The sequence below is a fragment of the Aplidium turbinatum genome, chromosome 5 (genome assembly GCF_918807975.1).
Source record: "Aplidium turbinatum chromosome 5, kaAplTurb1.1, whole genome shotgun sequence".
In the NCBI taxonomy this organism is placed as follows: Eukaryota; Metazoa; Chordata; class Ascidiacea; order Aplousobranchia; family Polyclinidae; genus Aplidium; species Aplidium turbinatum.
This window is the reverse complement of record NC_137476.1, coordinates 28,386,805-28,407,774: the sequence shown is the minus strand read 5'-3', so window position 1 is coordinate 28,407,774 and position 20,970 is coordinate 28,386,805. Positions and strand designations below refer to the sequence as shown.

At 40.2% G+C, this 20,970-nt stretch overlaps 2 protein-coding genes across 3 annotated transcripts; both read left to right on the top strand.

Moving 5' to 3' along the window:
• Positions 1 to 10,913: 10,913 nt before the first annotated feature.
• On the top strand, positions 10,914 to 13,937 carry LOC145770470 (p21-activated protein kinase-interacting protein 1-like). The gene has a single exon (XM_082582130.1). The coding sequence runs from the start codon at positions 11,036 to 11,038 to the stop codon at positions 12,260 to 12,262; it is 1,227 nt and encodes a 408-aa protein (XP_082438256.1). The 5' UTR covers positions 10,914 to 11,035; the 3' UTR covers positions 12,263 to 13,937.
• A 23-nt stretch (positions 13,938 to 13,960) lies between these two features.
• On the top strand, positions 13,961 to 20,954 carry LOC145770467 (uncharacterized). Of its 2 annotated transcripts, XM_082582126.1 has the most exons (11): positions 13,961 to 14,645; positions 15,542 to 15,640; positions 16,281 to 16,358; positions 16,490 to 16,596; positions 16,897 to 17,079; positions 17,688 to 17,837; positions 18,258 to 18,416; positions 18,919 to 19,162; positions 19,447 to 19,465; positions 19,757 to 19,863; positions 20,272 to 20,954. In XM_082582126.1, exons 1-11 carry the CDS (start codon positions 14,012 to 14,014, stop codon positions 20,373 to 20,375), a joined length of 1,884 nt encoding a protein of 627 aa, XP_082438252.1. In that variant the 5' UTR covers positions 13,961 to 14,011; the 3' UTR covers positions 20,376 to 20,954. The 2 variants fall into 2 exon arrangements, with proteins under 2 accessions (XP_082438252.1, XP_082438251.1); XM_082582125.1 differs by lacking the exon at positions 19,447 to 19,465 and having other exon boundaries at positions 18,919 to 19,168; positions 19,732 to 19,863.
• The last annotated feature ends 16 nt before the right edge of the window (positions 20,955 to 20,970 follow it).

Below are 20,970 nucleotides of genomic sequence, written 5' to 3'. Positions count from 1 at the left end.
CACCATAGTTCTGACCAACCAAAACTCAGGCCCTAAAAAATAAAAAAAATTTGGTAAATTTTACTTCATTTTTGACGTTTTTTGCGTATGCTGTGGTCCAGTAATACTTTTTACGACACACAGTTTGTATTTAACCACAATCATCAAAACTAGATGTCTAGAAAAGTAAAAACAAAATATTTTTGTTCTAAACGTAAAATCAATTTTGTTGACAACCAGTGGCGTAGCTAGGGGGGAGGTGGGGGGGGCGGCACGTCTGGGGGCGGCATCTTCAGACTAAGATTTTTGATTTTGATTATAATCTGATAAAAAACGCATTTCATTTTCACATGCTTTTTCTTGAAGGGGCGGCAAAATCTGACTCCGCCCGGGGCGGCACATTCCCTAGCTACGCCACTGTTGACAACAAAAAGATTTAAAAAAATTGATGTTTAGGTTTGAATTTGTTTTATAGTAAATTTTTAGGCAATGCCTCTCAGAAGCTCGTGATCAAGAAATGCAACAAAGTAACAAGTGCAAGAAGAAGGAGTTAATCATGTTTTCGTTTATAAACCGTTGCATTCACTTCTCAAATCGCTTTATGTCAGACCTGATGTCATCTGATTGTTTTTTACGTTCTGAATACTTTCAATTCTTCCAACGTTCATTGTATGTAAATTGTAACAGTAAATAGCCCATTTAGTGAGCTTTTAAACCGACGGCATCCAAAGTGGCTCTCTGTGACCTTTGTGCATTTGCAGTTTGTGCATTATTTTTTTGTTTTGTTTTGGATATGAACAACTTTGTCTGACGCAAATAAATAATAATAATATTTTTCAGTATTTAAATTGGCCACTTTTGTGAATGATATTTTGGCAACTTTAGTTTATAGGTTCCGCATCATCTTCTTCTTCTTCTTCGTTTGAACCTTGTTCTTCGCCACTTCAAGGGTCGAGGGGCTCTGCCTTTTACCACCCTTGGGCAGTGGCGGCGACGCGGTTTAAATGTTTGGGCAGGTGTCGAGCAGCCATTGAATTGATTCGTCATCCAGTTCACGCAGTCCACGCACACCATTTGGCGCATGGTAGATGGCGCAGTTACAGATGGTGTGGTCTGCGGTTTGTTCCTCCATGCCACACTCACAGATCGCGGATGGAGCCATCCCCCATTTGTGCATGTTAAAGCGAAATAGTCCGACGCCAGTACGAAGGCGGTTGAGCCGCACCCAGGCCTTCCTGGGCAAATGCATTCCGGTTGGATGGTGGCTGGTGTCGGAGATGAAACTTTGGAGTCTTGAGGAGTTCTTCTTCCACTCCGAGCTCCATTGGTGGTCCGCCCAGGTTGCCGCACTGATGGATTGGTCTTCAGCACTTTTCATCAGGAGTTGTGCGGCACGTACAAATGGGTGTCTCGATTTCAGTCGCCGAGGTTTCTCGTTCACAGACTCGTAGAGACTTGAGTAGAGTAAGTGGTTGGGGTTCATAGCTCGACGAGAGAGAGACAGGATGGCTTCTTCACGACGAAGCTCAGCTGGTTGGATGCCTGCAAGGACAGGGAGATTTTCCGATGGTGTAGGTCGCAGGCATCCTGTCACGATACGCAGGGCGTCGTTTATGGCAGTGTCGATTTGATGGCAGTGGGCACTGCGGCTCCAGACAGGTGCACAGTATTCTGCTGGAGCGTGAACTAGCGCGATGGTGGCAATGCGCAGGGTATCAACTCCGGCTCCCCAGCCAGAGCCGGCCAGACGCCTTAGCAAAGCTGTGCGTGTTGAGATCTTTTTGCGTAGTGACTCCAAATGTTGACGGTAAGTGAGCGACCTGTCCAGGACTACCCCTAGATATTTAGGGTTTGGGCAGAAGAGCAGGGTTTTTCCATTGGTGCTGATCTTGAGCTCACGCTTTGCTTCCCGGTTGTTTAAGTGGAAGGCTGTCGTCACTGTTTTGGTTTCGCTGAGCTTCAGTCTCCATCTCTGGAGGTATGCCGAAAGTGTCGACATGTCCTGGTTTAGAGTCCCTTCTAATGTTTCCCAATGATTCGACAAGTGTAGAATGGCCAAATCATCGGCATAGGCATACTTTGCGGATACCGTGATTGGCAAGTCGTGGGTGTAGATGTTAAACAGAAGGGGGGCCAGGACAGATCCCTGAGGGACGCCATTTTTAAGGCGTCGTAACCTGCTTGGTTTACTACTTCCGGTGGTGAGAGTAAAGCTTCTGTTGTAAACGAGCTCCATGATCATGCGGACCATGTGCCTGTCCGGGAGCAGGCGGAGCAGTTTGCAGGTGAGGCCTTGGTGCCATACAGTGTCGTATGCAGCTGTGAGGTCGAGAAACACAGCACCAGCCTTCTTCTTTGCCTCAAAGCAGTCTTCGATGTCTTGAGTCAAGAGAGTGACTTGGTCCACAGTAGATCTTCCATGTCGAAAACCAGCTTGCTCCCGGGGCAAGAGTGGGTCTATAATTGGTTCGACTCGAGTGTAGATAAGACGTTCGAAGATTTTAAAAGGGATGCAGAGAAGAGATATAGGTCGATAGCTCTTCGGATCCTCTTGTGGCTTATGAGGCTTAGGGATCGCGACTACTTTGGCTCGTCTCCAAATTTTGGGGATCTTGAGTTGGCATAAGCAGGAAGACAGGAATTTTCGCAGCCAAGACTTCATGGCGGTGCCAGCATGGAGTACAAGTTCGGGGCAGATGTTATCGGGACCAGGGGCCTTACGGGTCTTAGTAGATTGTAGGGCAGCGGTGAACTCATCCGACGTAAACTCATCAGAGATGCTTTCCTCGTCTGGTGTTGGGATTTTCCAGAGATCAGACGTTTCTCTCTTTGCAAGTTTGGAGAACTTGCGATCGCCTATTTTGTAGGTCCCATTTTTCACCAGTTCTGATGCGATGTTATTGGCAGTAACGGGGCATTGGCGGGAGGGGCGTGCTGAACGACCTGTAAGGTTATTGACAGTACTCCATGCTATCCGGCTAGAGTGTGTAAAGTCGATAGTGTTGACGGTGTTTTTCCATCTCTCAAGCCTCCTTGAGTCTAGCCGATCGAGCAGTTTTGTTGCGGCTGAGGTAGAGGCAGCACCTGGTGAGGCACGAACATAAGAGCGGTATAAATTTTCGCACTCTGAATCCCAGCACGGCGTGTAGTTCTTTCGGCGGCCGCGAGGGATAGCTTGTTTAGCTGCGGATTTGATAGCACGGCAGAAGTCTTGGTAGGCCTCATCCACGTTGGCGGTAGAAGGTGATGGTAGTTCCGCCACATTTTGATTGGTTATGAGGCTGTAGCGATTCCAATTGGCCTTTCTAAAGTTCCATCGCTTCACTGGGGCACTTGGGATGGGAGAGACAAGCTTAGGAGCAGTGATGAGCGAAGGTCGGTGTTGGGAACGTGGGAACTTCTCCAGCACACGTCTGTCAGGAAGAGAGCTGTCTGTGTCCATGCTTGCAAAGGCCAGGTCAGGGTTGGTGCCCGTTCCCCAGCGTCCGGACCAGAAGCTGGCTGGATCTTTTGGGTTGTAGAGGAGGGCGAGGTTGTTGTTCGCAGCCCAAGTAGCCAGGCTTTCTCCGTCGCTGTTGATGTATTTGTAACCCCAGTCGGTGTGCTGGCAGTTAAAGTCACCAGCATAGATACTGGGTGAGGGGAATGCGGGTATAGATGATGGGTTCAGGCGTGAGGATGGTGGCTTGTATACATTGATGATGTTGTAATTTTCAATGCTCACACAAACCCATTCTATTTCTTCATTGACTGAGGAGTTTGCAAGCGTCCAGTTCAAGCTCTCATGGACGAACGTGGCGAGGCCATGTTTCCTGCTTTGGGTTGACCCAGCTAGTGAATAGTGTGGAATTACTAGCTTGTCTGCAGAAGTGCAGTGGGTCTCCTGGAGGAGGATGACAAGAGCTCGGTTCTTATGAGCGAGCTGCTCGATCACATCAATTTTGCTGGATGTGATGCCCTCAGCGTTCAGCTGTAAGATGGTGGGACGACGGTAGGGGAAGGTCGGGGCCTATGAGCATATTGGGTCCTATGATCCACCCCTCTATTTTTTTAAATAAAAAGTTTTGCCACTCTGTTTCAGTCGAGATCTTTTCTTCATGCTTGAATGCATTACCCACAATTGCCAGGACAATCTCCTGTGAGAATTCGAAGCGAAAGGAGGGTTTCTTTATTTTTATGTTGAAAAAGTAAATTTTGAGGGGTTCGGAAATTTTACTATAACTTCCTAGTTTTTCAACAGATATTCAAATGGTTTAATTTGGTGACAAGTAGTGTCCTTTTTAAAGGAATAATGAAAGAAGTGCAGTATTAAAGTTAATAGTTTAGAGTCAATACATGTGAATTTGTCAATATGGAGAGTCGGCACCTATGAGCCACCTTGTGTGCTGATCCTATGAGGCCAGCTCATAGGATCCTACTTGGTTGAAATTCAGATCACAATTAGTTTATTGTTAGAAAGTTGTTTATTTATTTTTTATATTTAAGCTAGTTAAGATTATAGTAAATTGTTTATGTGTACTTTTCAATTTTTGTTTAACAGTTTAAGATACAAATGTAGGCTATATCTGTACATAAGCGATTTCAAAAATTAGTTCACAAAACTGACCATAATGCCTCTAACAACTGCTAAAAAAAACTCATCGTGGTAAATCGCTGTTCCAGTTTCCTCTGTAGTCATAGTTCTTTCTCCGCCCATCACTACTGGGTCAACAAAAAGAGTGAAGGGAATTAGAAAAATTTTGATTGACTTTTCTGATTTTGATCTTGTGTGAATAGCCTGTTAGTAGCCTATAGGCTATTCGATGGATCGATTTTGTAAGCTTGTGATCATAAAAATGATGGCATGGTTGTGGCATGCTTAATTTGTTTCATATTTTCTAGGCCTATATGACCTGTCACTTATAAAAAAATGTAGGCCTAATGGGATTATTAGAAATTATTATCTTTTTATTTAAAATTTATGGAAATCTTCCAGTTTCATGATCACTTAAGCCTCTATTTTCAACTTATCACGTCCCATTAGCTTGCAAATGTGTTGTTGTGTATTCATGTAAATGTATTCATCGATGTATTCATGTAAAGACGTTTATTCTTTTGATTGTATTGGTGGCTCATAGGACCCCACGCGTTGGATCCTATGAGCCACTTCAACAAATTTACATTTTTTGCTCCACATTAAAAATCTGACAAGATACGAATTTTCTCTTTGGTGATTCAACAGGTTATATCACAAGTTATGCTGACATGAAATATGAGGTGAAAATATTCAGAAATAAAAGAGTTATGGGACTAAATCAAAAAGGGGGATCATAGGCCCCGACCTTCCCCTACTTGTCGACAGTGGGACTGCCGCGCTCTGAAAAGAGCGGTTCTCGTGGGGTCTTGTGCTGAGCGCTCCGGGTCGAGGTTCGGTTTTGACAGTCTTCGTTTCGCATTTTTATAATGCTACTTACAGGGGGGACCGCGTGAAGGTGACTGTTCTTCCCCCCCCGATCATTATTCCGGATCATTATTCACAGTCACTCGGCTGTGACTGGCGTGCAAGACTGCCAGCCAGATAAGCCTGAGGAAGGGTTGCCAGATTGGGCTACTTATCGCGAATTGGGCTACTTTTAATTCGCTTCGCGACTTGAATTTGAAGGTTTGCGATTTTTTGACATTTGCGACTTTTTGGGCTACTTTTTAATTCCCAATGCCTAACAAAGATGAAAGTGGAAAGAATCACAGAATAATCGACTTGGATTACGTCTCTCACTTTCAAGTGTTTTTACGTTTTTCTCTTCTCTCTTTTTTTGGTAAAAATGGCGTGATGACCACGTCTACGTGACCAGGTGTACTGTTCCTAGCCAATGGGCGACTTGCTGAGTTACCCAGTTGGCCGAGTATTGTAGTCTCTATCCGGTTACATACGTTTGTTAAAATGCAGAAGTTTCCCAGGGGTTTTTGTAAGTACTGTAGTTGCTATTGTTAGATTTAGAGAGTGAATTTTGTGATAGACTTATTTTTTGTAGTTAAGAGTCGGGTTTAGGTTTGAATTAGTAAACTTTAGACAAGATATAGTTTAATTAGATAAAGGCTAGAGGTGTAGGCTAGTGGGTAGTAATTTAGCAAATCTTATTAGCCTAATGTAGGCTAGCTGTGACAGTCTTTCAATATTTTAAGTCAGCAACAATGGTAGCACAATAAAGGGAGCTGGTATAAAAGTCCCCCCTCCCCGGTAACTCCTGACAAAGAGGAATTGACCAAAACATGTGGATTGAAGTGTGTGAACAGTAAAGCAAAGGTAAAGTAGTTTCACCCTATATGTTTGGTCAAGTCCTGTTTATGTCATGAGTTACCAATGGGGGAGGGCTTGTGTACCAGCTTTATAATAAAGTATATATAGTATACTATAGTACCGTATACCAATAAAGCTAATAGAGTGACGTTAAAGCTAATTTTGTGACCAGTTTTCCTCTGGTTAGCACTACCCAGCGCTAAACTCTTCTCGTTAATCTTTATTGTTGGTGTAAGCATTATTTTGCATACATTTCTGCTCTTGTATTTGATAGTTCTTGTGATCTTTCCGATAACTGACTGTAAATATAATCTTTTTTCTGTTTAGGTAATTTAAGGTTGTAAAGTTTAATTGTACAGTAGGAACTGATATACTATGCAATATCTTACAAATGGGACATGTTGGAAAATTATGCAACATACAAAATGCAATTTTCCTTGAAAGAAAAACATCGTGCAGAAATTGGGCTACTTTCAAATCCATTTTGCTACTTTTTGTGAAAAAAATCTGGCAACTCTGGCCTGAGGTCGCAAAGACACTGATGGAAAACTCCAGTGGGAAGGAAGCAAGGTTGCCAGGTTTGCCTGTTTGGGGCCAACTTTCAGAAATCTGGCTCTTTTTGAAGCTGTTTGGCCCCAAAATTTTTGGTTGGCCCGTTGGCTCTTTTTGAGCACGCTGAGAACTCTTACCTAGATTTTTTTGTAAAGCTTCAGCAATATGGAAATCAAAACGTATTGTTTTGGCAACTCTTGACTTTCTGATTTTTCATCCTGTTTTCTTTTCATACGCGGCTCTGACCGAGTCTGACATCAGCATGACCTTTTTCTAGTGAGTTGAAGGATTGCCAGGTTGGCCTTTTTGGGGCCAATTTCAGAAATTTGGCCTTTTGAAAGCCAGTTAGCTCTCCAATTTTGGGTTAGCTTATTGGCCCTTTTTGAAAACCAGTTGGTTCCTTACATTTTAGTTTAGCCCTTTAGTTTTTTTTTGGACCTTGTTTGGCCGTTTTCAAAGTGTTACTATTATTGTGTTTGTTGGACTTGATCCAGGAAGACTAGGATGCCAAAGAAGTAGAAAGCAGGATATGAGAGCGGTAGGAAATACAATAGTACGGTAATTGGGGAAAAACTTACCACAGACATGGGAGGATGATGGTGAATTGAATGAGGAAATATTTATTTAACTGTTAGATAACTTGCTCGGTGGAATTTATTGGGATCACATTCTGATTCTCTGCATGCCTTTTTGTAAATTATTTATTTGTTATTGTTGTGTCTCTCCAGAAGCATGATCTTACATGCTGTATGGTATGTTATGTTTCAGTGCTGCAATGTCTGTGCTACTTCTGGAAATAACGTTAAACTGGCTGATTGATTCCTATTTCAAACAATAATGTTTGTCGATTTTCCTTATTTTTGTGTACACAGTAACTATTTACTAAGGTATTACTTTAATTATTTTGTTTACAGGTGAAATATGTGGCTATATTGCTAAGAATGTGTTGCTAATTCAGTGAAATTGCTTCTTAGTATTATACTTGAAAATTGAGTTGGCCCTATTTTTGGCCCCTAGTTTTAAAAGTTGGCTCTTTTTTGGCCCTTTTTGAACGTGCAGTTGGCCCCTTGCCAAATTTACATCTGGTAACCCTGGAAGGGAGATAAAAGTAGATCAGCAATTTAGTCTAGAATGCTCTTATTTCAGATGGAATCCATCAAATTTTTCGTGAGTCTTGCATCAAATGTGGAACATGCAAGCTAGGCACAAAATGGAATAGTTGACTCACAAACATCTTCGTTGCAACGATTATGGTATATACGGTATGTTTCTTTGTCAGACCAACAGAAACGACTGATACTAGAATATGCGATGCTCTTTAAAGTAGAATAGTTGGACAGAAAGAACTTATTGACAGAAATTCTTAAATAAAAAAGGCTGTGGCTATATTTACACTGTATAGTGTAATAATAGCCTCGATGGTGTTGCCAGATAAGGAATTCTGCCTTAATTTGAAAAAAGTTTAATGCTGTTGAAAACAAAAACTTGTATTTTGGAATTTTTTTTTAGTCCTGGGCAAAATGAAAACCCTAATCTTATTCCTAAGTCTAACCCTTACCTTAACCCTTCCTAACTTCAATCCTAACTCTGGCAACACCTGCTTGTAACCGTGGCAGCAAGTGTTGAAAAATTGGTTGGCAATTTGTCGTTGCAGGACTTCTATCAGTTTCTCTATGTTTCTAAACTCCTGTAAAAATTCTGTAAAGATCCTGCCGACGATGCCAGTCAAATGGGATGCTACCTAATTCGTACCATGAACAATTCGTACCGTCAGTTAGTATCTAGAGAAGATCGAGAGAAAAAATTAAAAAAGCTGAAGTCGCTGATTGCAGTTTCCACTAACATTTTTAAATTTTCCGCAAACAAACAAAACTCTTAGGATCATTACCAGAAATTTTAAAATGTTTGTGGAAACTCCGATCAACCCTAACCCAGGGATACCTAGACACTGACACTAGTCTAATATCCCTACCCTAACCCTATTAAAATGTTTGCAGAAACTCCGATCAACCCTAACCCTTATAAAATGTTTGCGGAAACTGCAATCAGCGACTTCAACTTTGTTCTATTTTTTTCTCACGATCTTTTCAGTTTGTTTGTTTGCGGAAACACCCTAAGCCTAACCCTTTTAAAATGTTTGCGGAAACTGCAATCAGCGACTTCGGCAAACTCTTAGCATCATAACCAAAAATTTTTAAATGTTTGCGGACACTGCGGAAAAACGGAAACTGCGATCAGCGATGTTCTATTTTTTTCTGTCGATCTTTTCTGTTTGTTTGTTTGCGGATACCGATACCCTAACTACTGATACGGTACCTAACCGATACTCCGATACCCTAACCTTGCGGAAACTTCGGCTTTTTTTATTTTTTCTCTCGATCTTTTCAAGGTACGAACTGACTGTACGAATTGTTCATGGTACGAATTAGGTTGCACCCAGTTAAATGTCTGATTGTATTTTTAGACATATATAATAAAAATGAAGTAAGTATGGTCGCAGTGACAAATACACTGTCGACATACAAAATGTAGTGATAATGATTATAGTCAAACAAGTAAGTGAAAATCCATTGACATGTTGTACTTACTTAACTGAGTGTACAAAAGCAACGCAATATATACTTATATACATAGGCGCCTAACTATTTTTTTAGCCGTGGGGGCGAAAGCGTGTTTCATCAGCAGCAACCTAAATTCAGCGAAATGTCACGCAGATGGATAACGTAATTACAGTATGTCGTCACACTAGGATTGCTTTTATTGCCACACTCGGAGTTATCGCTACGTTCGACCTACCGTTAATTATTATAAACAAAACTCGACCAAAACACATGCTACGCGTCTGCGTTGGCTAGCGGTTGATGGACTGCGACTCTTTAAGCTAAGCACAACATAAAGTTTAGCAACGAACTAGATTCATTAGCATGAAACAAGAGACGAAAAGGTTTACTAAAAGGTATACTGTAAATGGAATGAAAATACTAACTTGATCATACGCTTGAAAATATACCTGTTGAAAGTAAAATCATTCATGTTTACATCAATTCAACAGCGAACAGCACATCACCTTGAATAAATTTAAAAGTTTCTGACATCCGTAAACAGCCCTTGAAAAATAATTACGGAGAGACGTTTGATTAGCCTAAGTTTTCGACTTGACATTGCTCTTTTTTCGCTACAATATCGCAACTTATCGCTGACCTGCTTTCAAGTTTCAATTGGCTGTAATACGCCCGTTTTCGTGTTGCAGATGAAACAAAAAATGCGTGTATTTCCCGCCTTTGATCGGGTTTCTATGACAACGGTCGTGTGTGCGCCATGCAGTTTGCGCGAGTCCGTTGTTGTGTTGATTATGCCGCGTGTGCGCAATGCGGTTTGTACCAGCCCTTGTTGCGTTGGACCGTTGGTTAGTGGTTACCTCGGGCCGAGACTTCAAGTTCATTTTCACAGCAAGCGATTCACTGCCGCGACAATTCTCTGCAGAGGTTTCGACTTTCGAAAGCGACATCGAGTCTGTTTGCAAGCGCATTAAGCTAAACGCACGCTGCGTCAACGTAGCAAATTATGTTGTTTTTGAGTGCATTCAACATTTGATGACATCGAATCGACGCAAAATGGTAGATTTTTGCTATGTCTCAAGCAGCAAAATCAGTCATTTTTACATTGATTTAACGTCTGCAAACGTTAAATCAATGTGAAAATGACAGATTTTTTTGTCTGGGGGTGGGATTGTAGCATCGCTACTCGTTCTAGTGATTATTTATCGCAAAGCTGTTGCGGTTTGCATTTAAAAGTGTTTTCCTGCTGCCGATTGCTAGTTCATCTATTGTTTTATGTACCAATGCAGCATAAAAAGTTGCTCCAACGCAGAAATATGCGTGGGGGCCTGGCCCCAACGGCTTAGGCGCCTATGCTTATATAGCAAGAAAGAAACGCAAGGCATGCAACTGAGGAACGTGGTGCAGAACGTTAATTGATTACCACGGGCAGTGCGGTGGTAATCAGTTCCAATGTCTGTACCAGAAAACGCTGAAGGTGATTATACAATGTACACTTGTACAGTGCCACTGGTCACGAGTTACATAATATGAACATACGATAAATGGCGACTACAACACATGGTAACTATAGCTATGTTTTTTGTTTACATTAAACTTGGTAAAAATACCATGTTTGATTAACCTTTGCATACTTGTGATATGACAATTGTGTTATTTAGATTGAAAAATGTTTAAAATTATTGTTGGTTGTTATGAGCAGCTAGTCCTGGGTTACACAGTTATTGCTGACCCTCAAAGTACAAAAGAAGAACCTTCTTTGAAGTGGGAGACACACTTTTCAGATCATTCCCAACTTGGATGTATTAGATGCATCGCTTCAAATAATTCAATAGTGGCATCAGGCTCCTCAGATGAGAGTATCTGTCTGTACGACTTGAAGAACAATTCCCAGCTAGGAACTTTGCAGGGTCATGATGGTTCGGTAAATGATATAGTGTTGCCAGATGAAAAACACTTGGTAAGTTGCGGTGATGACGGAAATATATTTGTTTGGAATATTGAAGCTGGCGGCGGAAAAGTACTGAAAACTCTACGTGGTCACAAAGACGCAGTGCTGTCATTTGCAATGCATCCTACTGGTAAATTAGGAATGTCTACTAGTCTTAAAGATGGCTCTCTCAGAACATGGAATATGATAAATGGTCGATCAGCTTATGTTAGAAATACAACAAAATCTAGAATTGAATTTGTGACATTTTCTTCAGATGGTAGTTATTATATCACCGCATCGACTAGATTTATTCAAGTGTATCAGCTAGACAAAGCAAAATGTTGTAAAGAATTGGAAACTAAACATCCTATTTTAGCCATGCAATGTCTTCCTCAAAGCAAAGCTTCCTTAAAAAGCAATTTACTTGCAGTTGGCGATTGTATCGGAAATATTTGTGTCTATACAATCCCAACTGGTTTTTGTGCTTTAAAATACAAAGCTCATGAAAACCGTGTAAAAAGCATTTGTCCATTCATACCAAACTCGATTGAAGTTTGTGATAATGAGGTTTGGATGGTATCTGTTTCTTCAGATGAAAAAATTAAATTATGGAAATTTAACACAAGCAGATTATTGGAAGCTAAGGAAACGCAAGACACTGCAACTTGTATATTAACCATTGATGCATCTGCAAGGCTAACATGTGTTACTGTGTGGCAAAAACCTCTTGAAGATGACAAAACAGACAGCATGGAAGGCGATGCTGAAAAAGTTTGCCAGGGAGTGGAACAATTAAAGTCTGAACGAAATATAAGCGAAAACCTGAATGCCAAAAAAGCTATAAAAAAGTCAGAAAAAATAGTTAATAAATCAACAGATGAAACAACAGAAAATTTACCAAAACGAGGAAGAAAGCGTGAAAGGTCATCGGCGAAAAGCAATGTGCCTTCTAAAAAACGCTAAATTACTTGATTGCAATGTCTTTGTTGTTTCCTTTCATAGTACAGTAGTCCCCGCTTCTTAAGCCCAATTTGGTCTGGTCTGGAATTGCCGTGGACAAGTTGGACAACTGAATGTATAGAAGTGGCAAAGAATCGTTCCCCACTTATTAGGTCCACCCGCTTAATTAGCCCAAAATTGTGTGATCCTAAGTTGGGCCAAGTAAGCGAGGACTACTGTAGTACTGTACTAATGTAAACCTTCTGTAGAATTATGGTTCACTCTTTTCACTCTCCACAAATGCAACAACTTCGACTGCATCCAACTTTTCTCACTGATTAAGTATTTTTTGTGTTAAAACGCTTACTGAAACTATAATTACCAAAACCAACCCACTCTTTGAAACTTAATATGTAATTTAGCTATCAGTAAATGCATTGAAAAGCCTACCGGTAGGCTACAGAAGTATTTGCAAATGTCTTGTATCATACATGCAGTGACTTTCATCCGATTAGAATTTTTTTTCCAGTTTTGCACAAATTCAAATGTTGCCAACTGTTGAAGCAGCGTAAACTGGACACTGTTTACTACCTGAGTATGTGGGCTTCTCCCACACACAATTGTTGGTCTGATTGCACTAACAAATTAGTATTTCAACTAACATGACAGAGGCAAAATTTTGCATGTGTAATGTCGGAATGGCCCGTTTCGGTGAGTCCGATCCCTATTCGGTGATTTTTTGAATTTTTATTTTTAAATTATCATGTACCGTAGCCTAATTATCATTGCCGGTTTAGGGTTAGAATTTGGGAACTCACCGAATCGTACTCACCGAATAGTAGCAGACCCGTGTAATGTGCATATAACTGAAATTTTTGTATGAGGAAAGAAATTTTGTGAATATATTATAAATATAATTGTCCCCCTTGTTTGATTTAGACATCCTCGATATAATGTTTTTTAGTTGAATGAGTTTTGCTTTTAGCAGCATGATCGTTGCTTACTTCACAGTGTAGATTCAAACGATCTGTTATAGCCTGATGCTGCGGGTTCTTTTTGGCAATATCAAATTACACTAGCTTTCGGAACACAGTTCCCTAGTCATGTGCTATGACGAATGGTGTTGAAGTCAGCGAGTGGTTTATTAAAATGGCTCTTTGTTTTAGCTTGAGGCTAGAGCTAAGGCTTTTAGCTAAGGCTTAAGAGCTAAGGCTTGAGGCTTTAGCTTGAGCCTCAAGCTAAAACAAAGAGCCATTTTAAAAAACCACTCACTGACTTCAACACCATTCGTCATAGCACATGACTAGGGAACTGTGTTCCGAAAGCTAGTGTAATTTGATATTGCCAAAAAGAACCCGCAGCATCAGGCTATAACAGATCGTTTGAATCTACACTGTGAAGTAAATAATGTTTTTTATTGGTATGTATAATGTTTATACAACTTTGTATAAATCCTTTGAATTTCTATGAAGAAAATATCATGCTGTAACTTGCATTTCATTGCTGCTGTAGCCATGCTTTTGCTGCTTCAATTCATGACTCGTGTTGAATGACTGAGAAAATTTCAAATGTTTGCAATTCAATTTTGTAGAATTTTATGTAACCTACTGTAAATTACTGGTAAAGCTGATGTTTTCGCATTTACTATGGTTGATTAATGTCGAAGATCTGCTCATACGCCGATGATTAATGTGAAATTTTAAACCATATTTTGCAGTTTATTTGTGTTACAAACGTTTTGATGACAAATTTTTTTGTTAGAAAGCAAACACTATGAATCAAGAAAATTTGTTTGGTTCTGATGACAGTAGCTCAGATGAAGAGCAACATGATGATGCTCCTCCAGCCTCCTCTTCTGATGAGGAAGCTAACTCTGTAGGAGATCATAGTGATGGAAATGAGTCGGAGCAAAAATGGGCTAGTGGCAGTGAAGAAGAAGCTTCATATGGTGATGCGGATGTTCAAGAAAAGGAGGATTCTGAAGGTGAAGAACATCATGAGAATCAGCAGGAATATGCAGATTCTGGTGAAGAAGAGGATGAAAGTCACCATGAAGATGCAGAATCAGAACAAGAAGAAATGGAAAATCATCATGAAGATGCCGAACTAGCAGAAATGGAAAGCCACCACGTCGATGTGGAATCAGATGACGACCAAGAAGAAGATGCGCCGCAGTATGCTGATTCCAATGAAGAAGATATCCCGCACGCTCCAGAAGATTCAGACCAGGAAGACTCTCATCAAATTGAAGAATCTGATGAAGATCATGATCAATCTCAACAGATGCAGGAAGATGATGATGATTCGGACATAGCTAGAAGTGACCTTCAAGAAGCTGAAAGTGGTGAAGAAAACGAAAATGAAGTTCATGAAAGCCCTGATGATAATGATGATCACATGAATGAAGGTAATCTTGTATTCTAATTTTGCAACTATATTTAAAACTGCTGCAGTAGAGTATTTAACCAACTTTTTTTGAACATTAGTGCTTTATTTAGTGATACTATTTGGGGTCTGCTACTATTCGGTGAGTCCGATTCGGTGAGTCCAATTCGGTGAGAGCCTTTTTCGGTGAGAGCCCTATTCGGTGATTTTTTTGAATTTTTTTTGAAAATTATCGGGTACCGTAGCCTAATTAAAACCCCAAAACCCAAACCCCCAAAAAAAACCAAAACTCCCCAAAAAACCCAAAACCCCCAACCCCCTATCCCCTAACCCTATAACGGCAATGATAATTAGGCTACGGCGCGCAATAATTTAAAAAAAAAACTCACCGAATAGGGAACTCACCAAATCGGACTCACCGAATCGGGCCATTCCGTACTATTTGCAGGGTCTGCTACTATTCGGTGAGCCCGATTCGGTGAGTTCCTAACCTCTAACCCCTAACCCTAAAACGGCAATGATAATTAGGCTACGGTACCCAATAATTAAGAAAAAAAATTGAAAAAATCCTCCGTTAAGGGATCAGACTCACCGAATCGGACTCACTGAAACGGGCCATTCCGCTATTTGCAATGGGATAATCAAGTTACAATTTTTTAATGCTCTCTGATAACATTGTCAGCTACTTTTGTTGATGTTGTTGTTAGCTGCCTGTTTTCAAGTTAGTTTGTGGCATTCATTCCCTAAGTCTGCTTAACTTCACGATTTTATGGTTTACAATTAATTGGTTTATCACATATTTTTGATAACAACATCATAAAATTCTAATTTATTTCCTTTCCCTTTTAATGAAATCAATAAATATGTGTGCGACTACAAAATCAAGAACATAGCCTAATGAACCAAATTTTTCTCCAGCAAAGCACAGTGAAGCAAGCGACAGTGATGAAAGCGAAATCGGAAGGAAGAATCAGCCCAATGCTCTCCATCTTTCATCTTCCGATGAAGAAGGACAAGGTTTGTAAAAAAACATTTATTCTTTCAGTCGTAGAACTTTTGAAGACCAGGGTTGACAATTTTGCATGGCTGTGCAAGTTTACAAGCCGCTGGTGCAGGTGTAGTCTCTGAGGTTGACTATAAAGATTCAATCTGTAGATTACTATATGAATTATTTCAATAACCAAGTCTCGCTGAATCGAGGGCTGTTCTTGAAGTCCATGTGCTCAATTCAATTACACTTGCCGCTAGTTGAACCATTTTTGTATAATAATTGCCATTTTTACATTGGCAGAGCTGGGCAATTTTGGTTAAATACCAGAAAGTTTTGTTAAAGCTCTATTTTTTTATATGCAAAAGTGATGTTATTATGTTTTCACACCACTCCTGCAGCAAAAGCATAACACTATTGTACAATGTGCAATTGCGCATTGCTGCCTGATGAACTATCATCTCTTGTTAACTTCTCTGATGTTAAAACATCACTTATTTTTTATCACTGTACACAGTTGGCTTGTACTTATGGCTTCCAATGCGAACAGTTATCATTATAAACTTATAAAACTAAATAAATTTACCTTAAGCCCTTTGTGAGGCTGCTGCAAAATACCAGAATCACTCTTTGTGACATACAGTACAACAGAATCCTTTGCTGTTGCAGAGGGCAAGGTGGACAATCTCTTTGGGGATGCAGATGACATATCTTCTTCAGATGATGAGAAAGAACCTGCAGTTGCTGGTGAGTGAATTGACCGAAACCTAACTTTACGAAAAAGAAAAACTCTAATTCTGTTATCTTTGCAATATCCCTTTTATGCGACAGGTTATGTAATGAAGTTTAACATTGTTACTTTGCAAATTCATTATAAGATTCAGCCGATGATGAAGAGAAGGTTGTACGACATTTAGTCACTGATGATGAGGAAGAGGACGAAAGCAATCAAGCTCCTCCAGAAGAACCCGAAAAAGAGACAATGGTATGATATGGTATTGATTGCGTAAAAAAGGTACCTAACTGCCAAGTTGTACGAAGCTTTAAGATTACCTGGCTGTTCTTATTATCAAACGTATGGTTTTCGACAGCCTTCAGACATATTCTGGTGAAGTGTTGCAAATTCTGGCTTTTTAACACTTCGCTAATTTAACATAAAGCACACCAGAGTTCATGCTCATCAAGGTTTTGAAGCGCTTTTAGTAAATGCTTCCTGTATCTTTTGACTCCTGATTTACTGTGGGATGGGAAGAAGTTAACATATTGCACTTTCTTTGCTATACAGGAGACCAGGATTGAAGTTGAGATCCCAAAGATCACGACTGATCTTGGATCATCCATTCACTTTGTGAGGTTTCCTAACTTCATCAGTGCAGAGACAAGACCCTTTGATCCTGCCGTCTATGAAGATGAAATTGAAGAAGATGAGCTATTGGATGAAGAGGGAAGAACAAGACTGAAGCTAAAAGTGAGTGTTTGACTGGATGAGGTTTTTCAATGCCGTCTTGACCATCTTGAACAATTTTGTTGTTGCTTACCACGTGGAGAACCCTGGATAGAAACAAAGAGTTGCTCTGCTGTATCAAACTCGCTTAAAAGTTAAAAACAACCCAGAATTAAAATCATTTATTTAAAAACAAAAACGATAATTGTAAAAAAGTAAGTCTGAGAAGTGAGAACCCAAGAACAAACTTTGCGTTCTTGCTAGCTTTCATACGCATAACCTGGTAGAAACAATGGAAGGTGACTTAGACTACAGTATTACATTAATAGTAGTTTTGTATTTTTAGTCTGCAGAGTAGTTAAAGCTTTAGATTTCTGCTATTTTGCATTCATCAAACGCTGGCATTTGCACAACAATCTAACCTGTTAGTGTAATTTATTTAGAATCGATTTCGCTATAGCAATAGCATCTTCAGCTAGCACATGTAAAAAAGATTTCGTATGTGATCCAAAATCTCCGGCCAGCTTAGCTGAATAATTCAATTTTCTAGGTCTATCTGTGGCTTTTCATAGGCGATGAAGTCGCTCTAGTCTTGAATCAACCAAAAATATAATTTGTTGTTTCTTTTCCAGGTTGAAAACACGATTCGCTGGAAGAAATACGTCGATGAAAATGGCATTGAGTTAACCGAATCAAACGCGAGAGTCGTAAAGTGGTCCGATGGCAGCATCTCGCTCTTCCTCGGATCGGAAATTTTTGACGTCCATCAGATGTCTTTGCAGGTATTGCACTTCATTTAACGTATCGCTGTTATTGCAACTCAACAATTTTCATCAACAAACTTAATCAGAGCCAGCAGACGTTGCGGAGATATCATTGGTATTCTTTGTGTTTTAACTGCGTCTAAAACGTAAGATTGTGTCCGTGTGAGGCACCACTTCATTCGGGCAGGTCCTGAGAGCAGCCTACATGCCAAATTTTTGTTTCTTTTGAGTGAAAAGTTCTCTGGAAAGTCACAAAGTAACAATGTGGTGGTGCCGATGTCTTCAGTAAACAACATGAGACCTAGTGCACTCAGTACTGCAGTTAGAAACAAAGCTGTTATGAAACAATATTATGCTTTAAAAAACAGTGGTTGACAGTTACGATTTCGTCTTATCGTTCTCCAACGAGAAATCGTGAATGCACCCTCATTTTTTCAGGGGGATCACAACCATTTATTCATCCGCCAAGGCACTGGGCTGCAAGGACAGGCCATTTTTAAAACTAAACTAACCTTCAGACCTCACAGCACAAAGTCAGCAACTCATAAGAAGATGACTAACAGGCTGGCTATGCGACACAACCAGAATCAACAGAAGGTTGTTCGCTTATAACGTTGTTTGGTTTTATTCAATTTGTGCGCTTCTTAGTTCATCTTGATTGTAACGTATTTTTTCAGTGTTAAACGTTATTTTACGTGCTTGTGTGATAACTAAAGCCACGAATAACATTTTTAGACCTGCTGCATTGGCCTAAAATTTTTTGGTCATGTTGAGAGGATTCTTGAAATTGTTTGTCCACATTTGCTTTGAAAACTGTAAAAATAGTAACCCAGAATAAACGAAACGATCCAAACCCATATAATGCTGATCTGTTGCAGCCGTTGAAACGGAAGTCTAACTTATGATAATGTTACGTGGATTGTACAACGTTTAAACTGTCTGGGTGGAAAAGCTTTTGTCATTTCTGGGATCGTTCCACAGAATCTTGCCAGTTGACACCGAATCTCAGGATATAACGACATGTTGAAACCTGTTAGTGGCATTACGAGACTTTTCCTGAAAAAAAAAAAAATAAACGTATTTTATTCAATTTCTATAGGTCCGCGTGCTCCCAATTGCCAGTAGAGATCCGGAGTCGCGAAAGGCGGCTCTCATGAAAGAGGAGGAAGAAGAGCTGAAGGCCCACGTCCGTCGGGAGGCCCAAAAGCGTCGCATCCGAGAGAAGTCCCACGCGAGAGGACTGACGGCGAATTACTTGGAGAGTCGCTATGACGACGGGACGACCAATGATGACGATGATGAGGGCGTCAGCGTGTCCTTGATCAAAAATCGTTTCAAGACTGGTTCAGGTTTGCAAGCCGTCGCTATGTGTTTTGAAGTATTGCGTAGAGTAAGTTCAAGATTTCGTTCAGTGAGCGTTGGGTGCGAAGTTGGAAGACGAAATGCACCAGCAATTGAATTTTTTGTTTCAGTTATCTAACTTCTGCTGTACTGTGTTTTTCAAGTCGTTTCAAAATTAAACAAAACCTGTTCTATCGGTTTACCACCTTTACTCTGCAGTCTGCACTTGTCAAACTTCGTATTCTTTATAAATTTTGTTTATTTGCCAGCAAGGGCATACTTCAAGGACATCTTTCCAATCATGAGTTTGTCTAGTTTTTCTGCATTGACACTTACATTTTTTCACTCTGTAGCATCATCAATTCATAACTTTATATTGTAAAATACAACTTTACTGCATTTGAGGAACTGAAAGGTCTCAAAGTAAATTGCGACTGTGTTATTTCTTGCATAATGCACCTTGTTCCAGCACAAAGTGAACTGTTTGACACCATGTAGTTCGAAGCTAGTGGTACAAGTTGATATTAAGTCAATGTTGGCAATGTTTTTTTCAATAATTGTGTTCTATCAGGTTCATCGGGTCATAAACGCGACAGGAACCACATTTACTCGACAGACTCCGAGTCCGAAGGCGAGAAAAGGCTCATCAACGCCAAACGCCTCAGTTCCGACGATGATGATGACGACGATGACGTCACCATGGGTAAGTAGCCCCATACGTAGCGATCATGTGACATTTTAACAAAATCACGTTTGCCGAAGTTTCTACTCGTTTACTTCCTTTAACCTTCGAAGAAGCTATTCAAATCATCATGTGATATTCTCAGGTCGGTGTCAAAACTATCATGTCGCATTAAGTATGTTAACGAGAGCACTCAAAGTCATAACTTGTTGGGGGTGAAGAAAAGTAGAAACGGCGTCGTATGATCATTGAGTAGCTCCCAGTAGTAAATAGTTCGCTGATTTCGTGTCAGACTCAGAACTTCCGTACTTATCAGAGCTGTGGAGTCGGAGGGATTTTTTTTCAACTGATTTAAATTTACTTTGGAACGCCTGGCGTCTGTGTCTTGATGTAGCTGCTTGCTCATGACGACACTGTTCTTGCTCGCAGGAGCCAAAAGGAGGCGTGAAGACGAAGGAGAGACAAGGAAGAAAACGTACGTTGTAAGTGATGAAGATGAGGAAGCCGACGAAGCGGAAGAAATTGCAGTCTGATAACAACTGATGGATCAGTTGAAGAGGAAGATTTACGTCTCCGCTCTTTTGACGCTCCGCCAAATCAGGAAAGTCACGTGACAATGGTAGCCAATCAGAATGTGGCAAGCGATGAAAGTGATACAGACTTTGCAGAAGAACTGAAGAGTTTTTTAGCCGTTGACAACTTGACATACTAAATTTATTTTTTGTTACTTTTATTATAGACTCGACGCGTCGGAAGGCTCCCGGTTTTGCTAGCGAAGTTTCAAATATCGATGCTATGCAGACTCCCGGCGATATAATTCTAAATTGTCGTATAAACTGGTTTAGAATATCTTTCTTTGGCGGCCGCGACTTGTTCAATCAATCTTTGAATGGGCTTGGAACAAGTGTCTCAAAGCATAGAAAATAACATTTTTTGTAAAAGGAGAAGATGTAAAAATAATTTTACGCAATCATTACCAGTTACCAACAAAAATTTGAAGTGTTTTATTCTATTTTTTTTAATGGTTTCAGGTTCAGATATGATGGACTCAAAAATGTCTGCTTTGAAACTTACGAAAACTTGTGTGAACAAAATTTATATTTCGAATTCGCCATGTTTTGTACTACA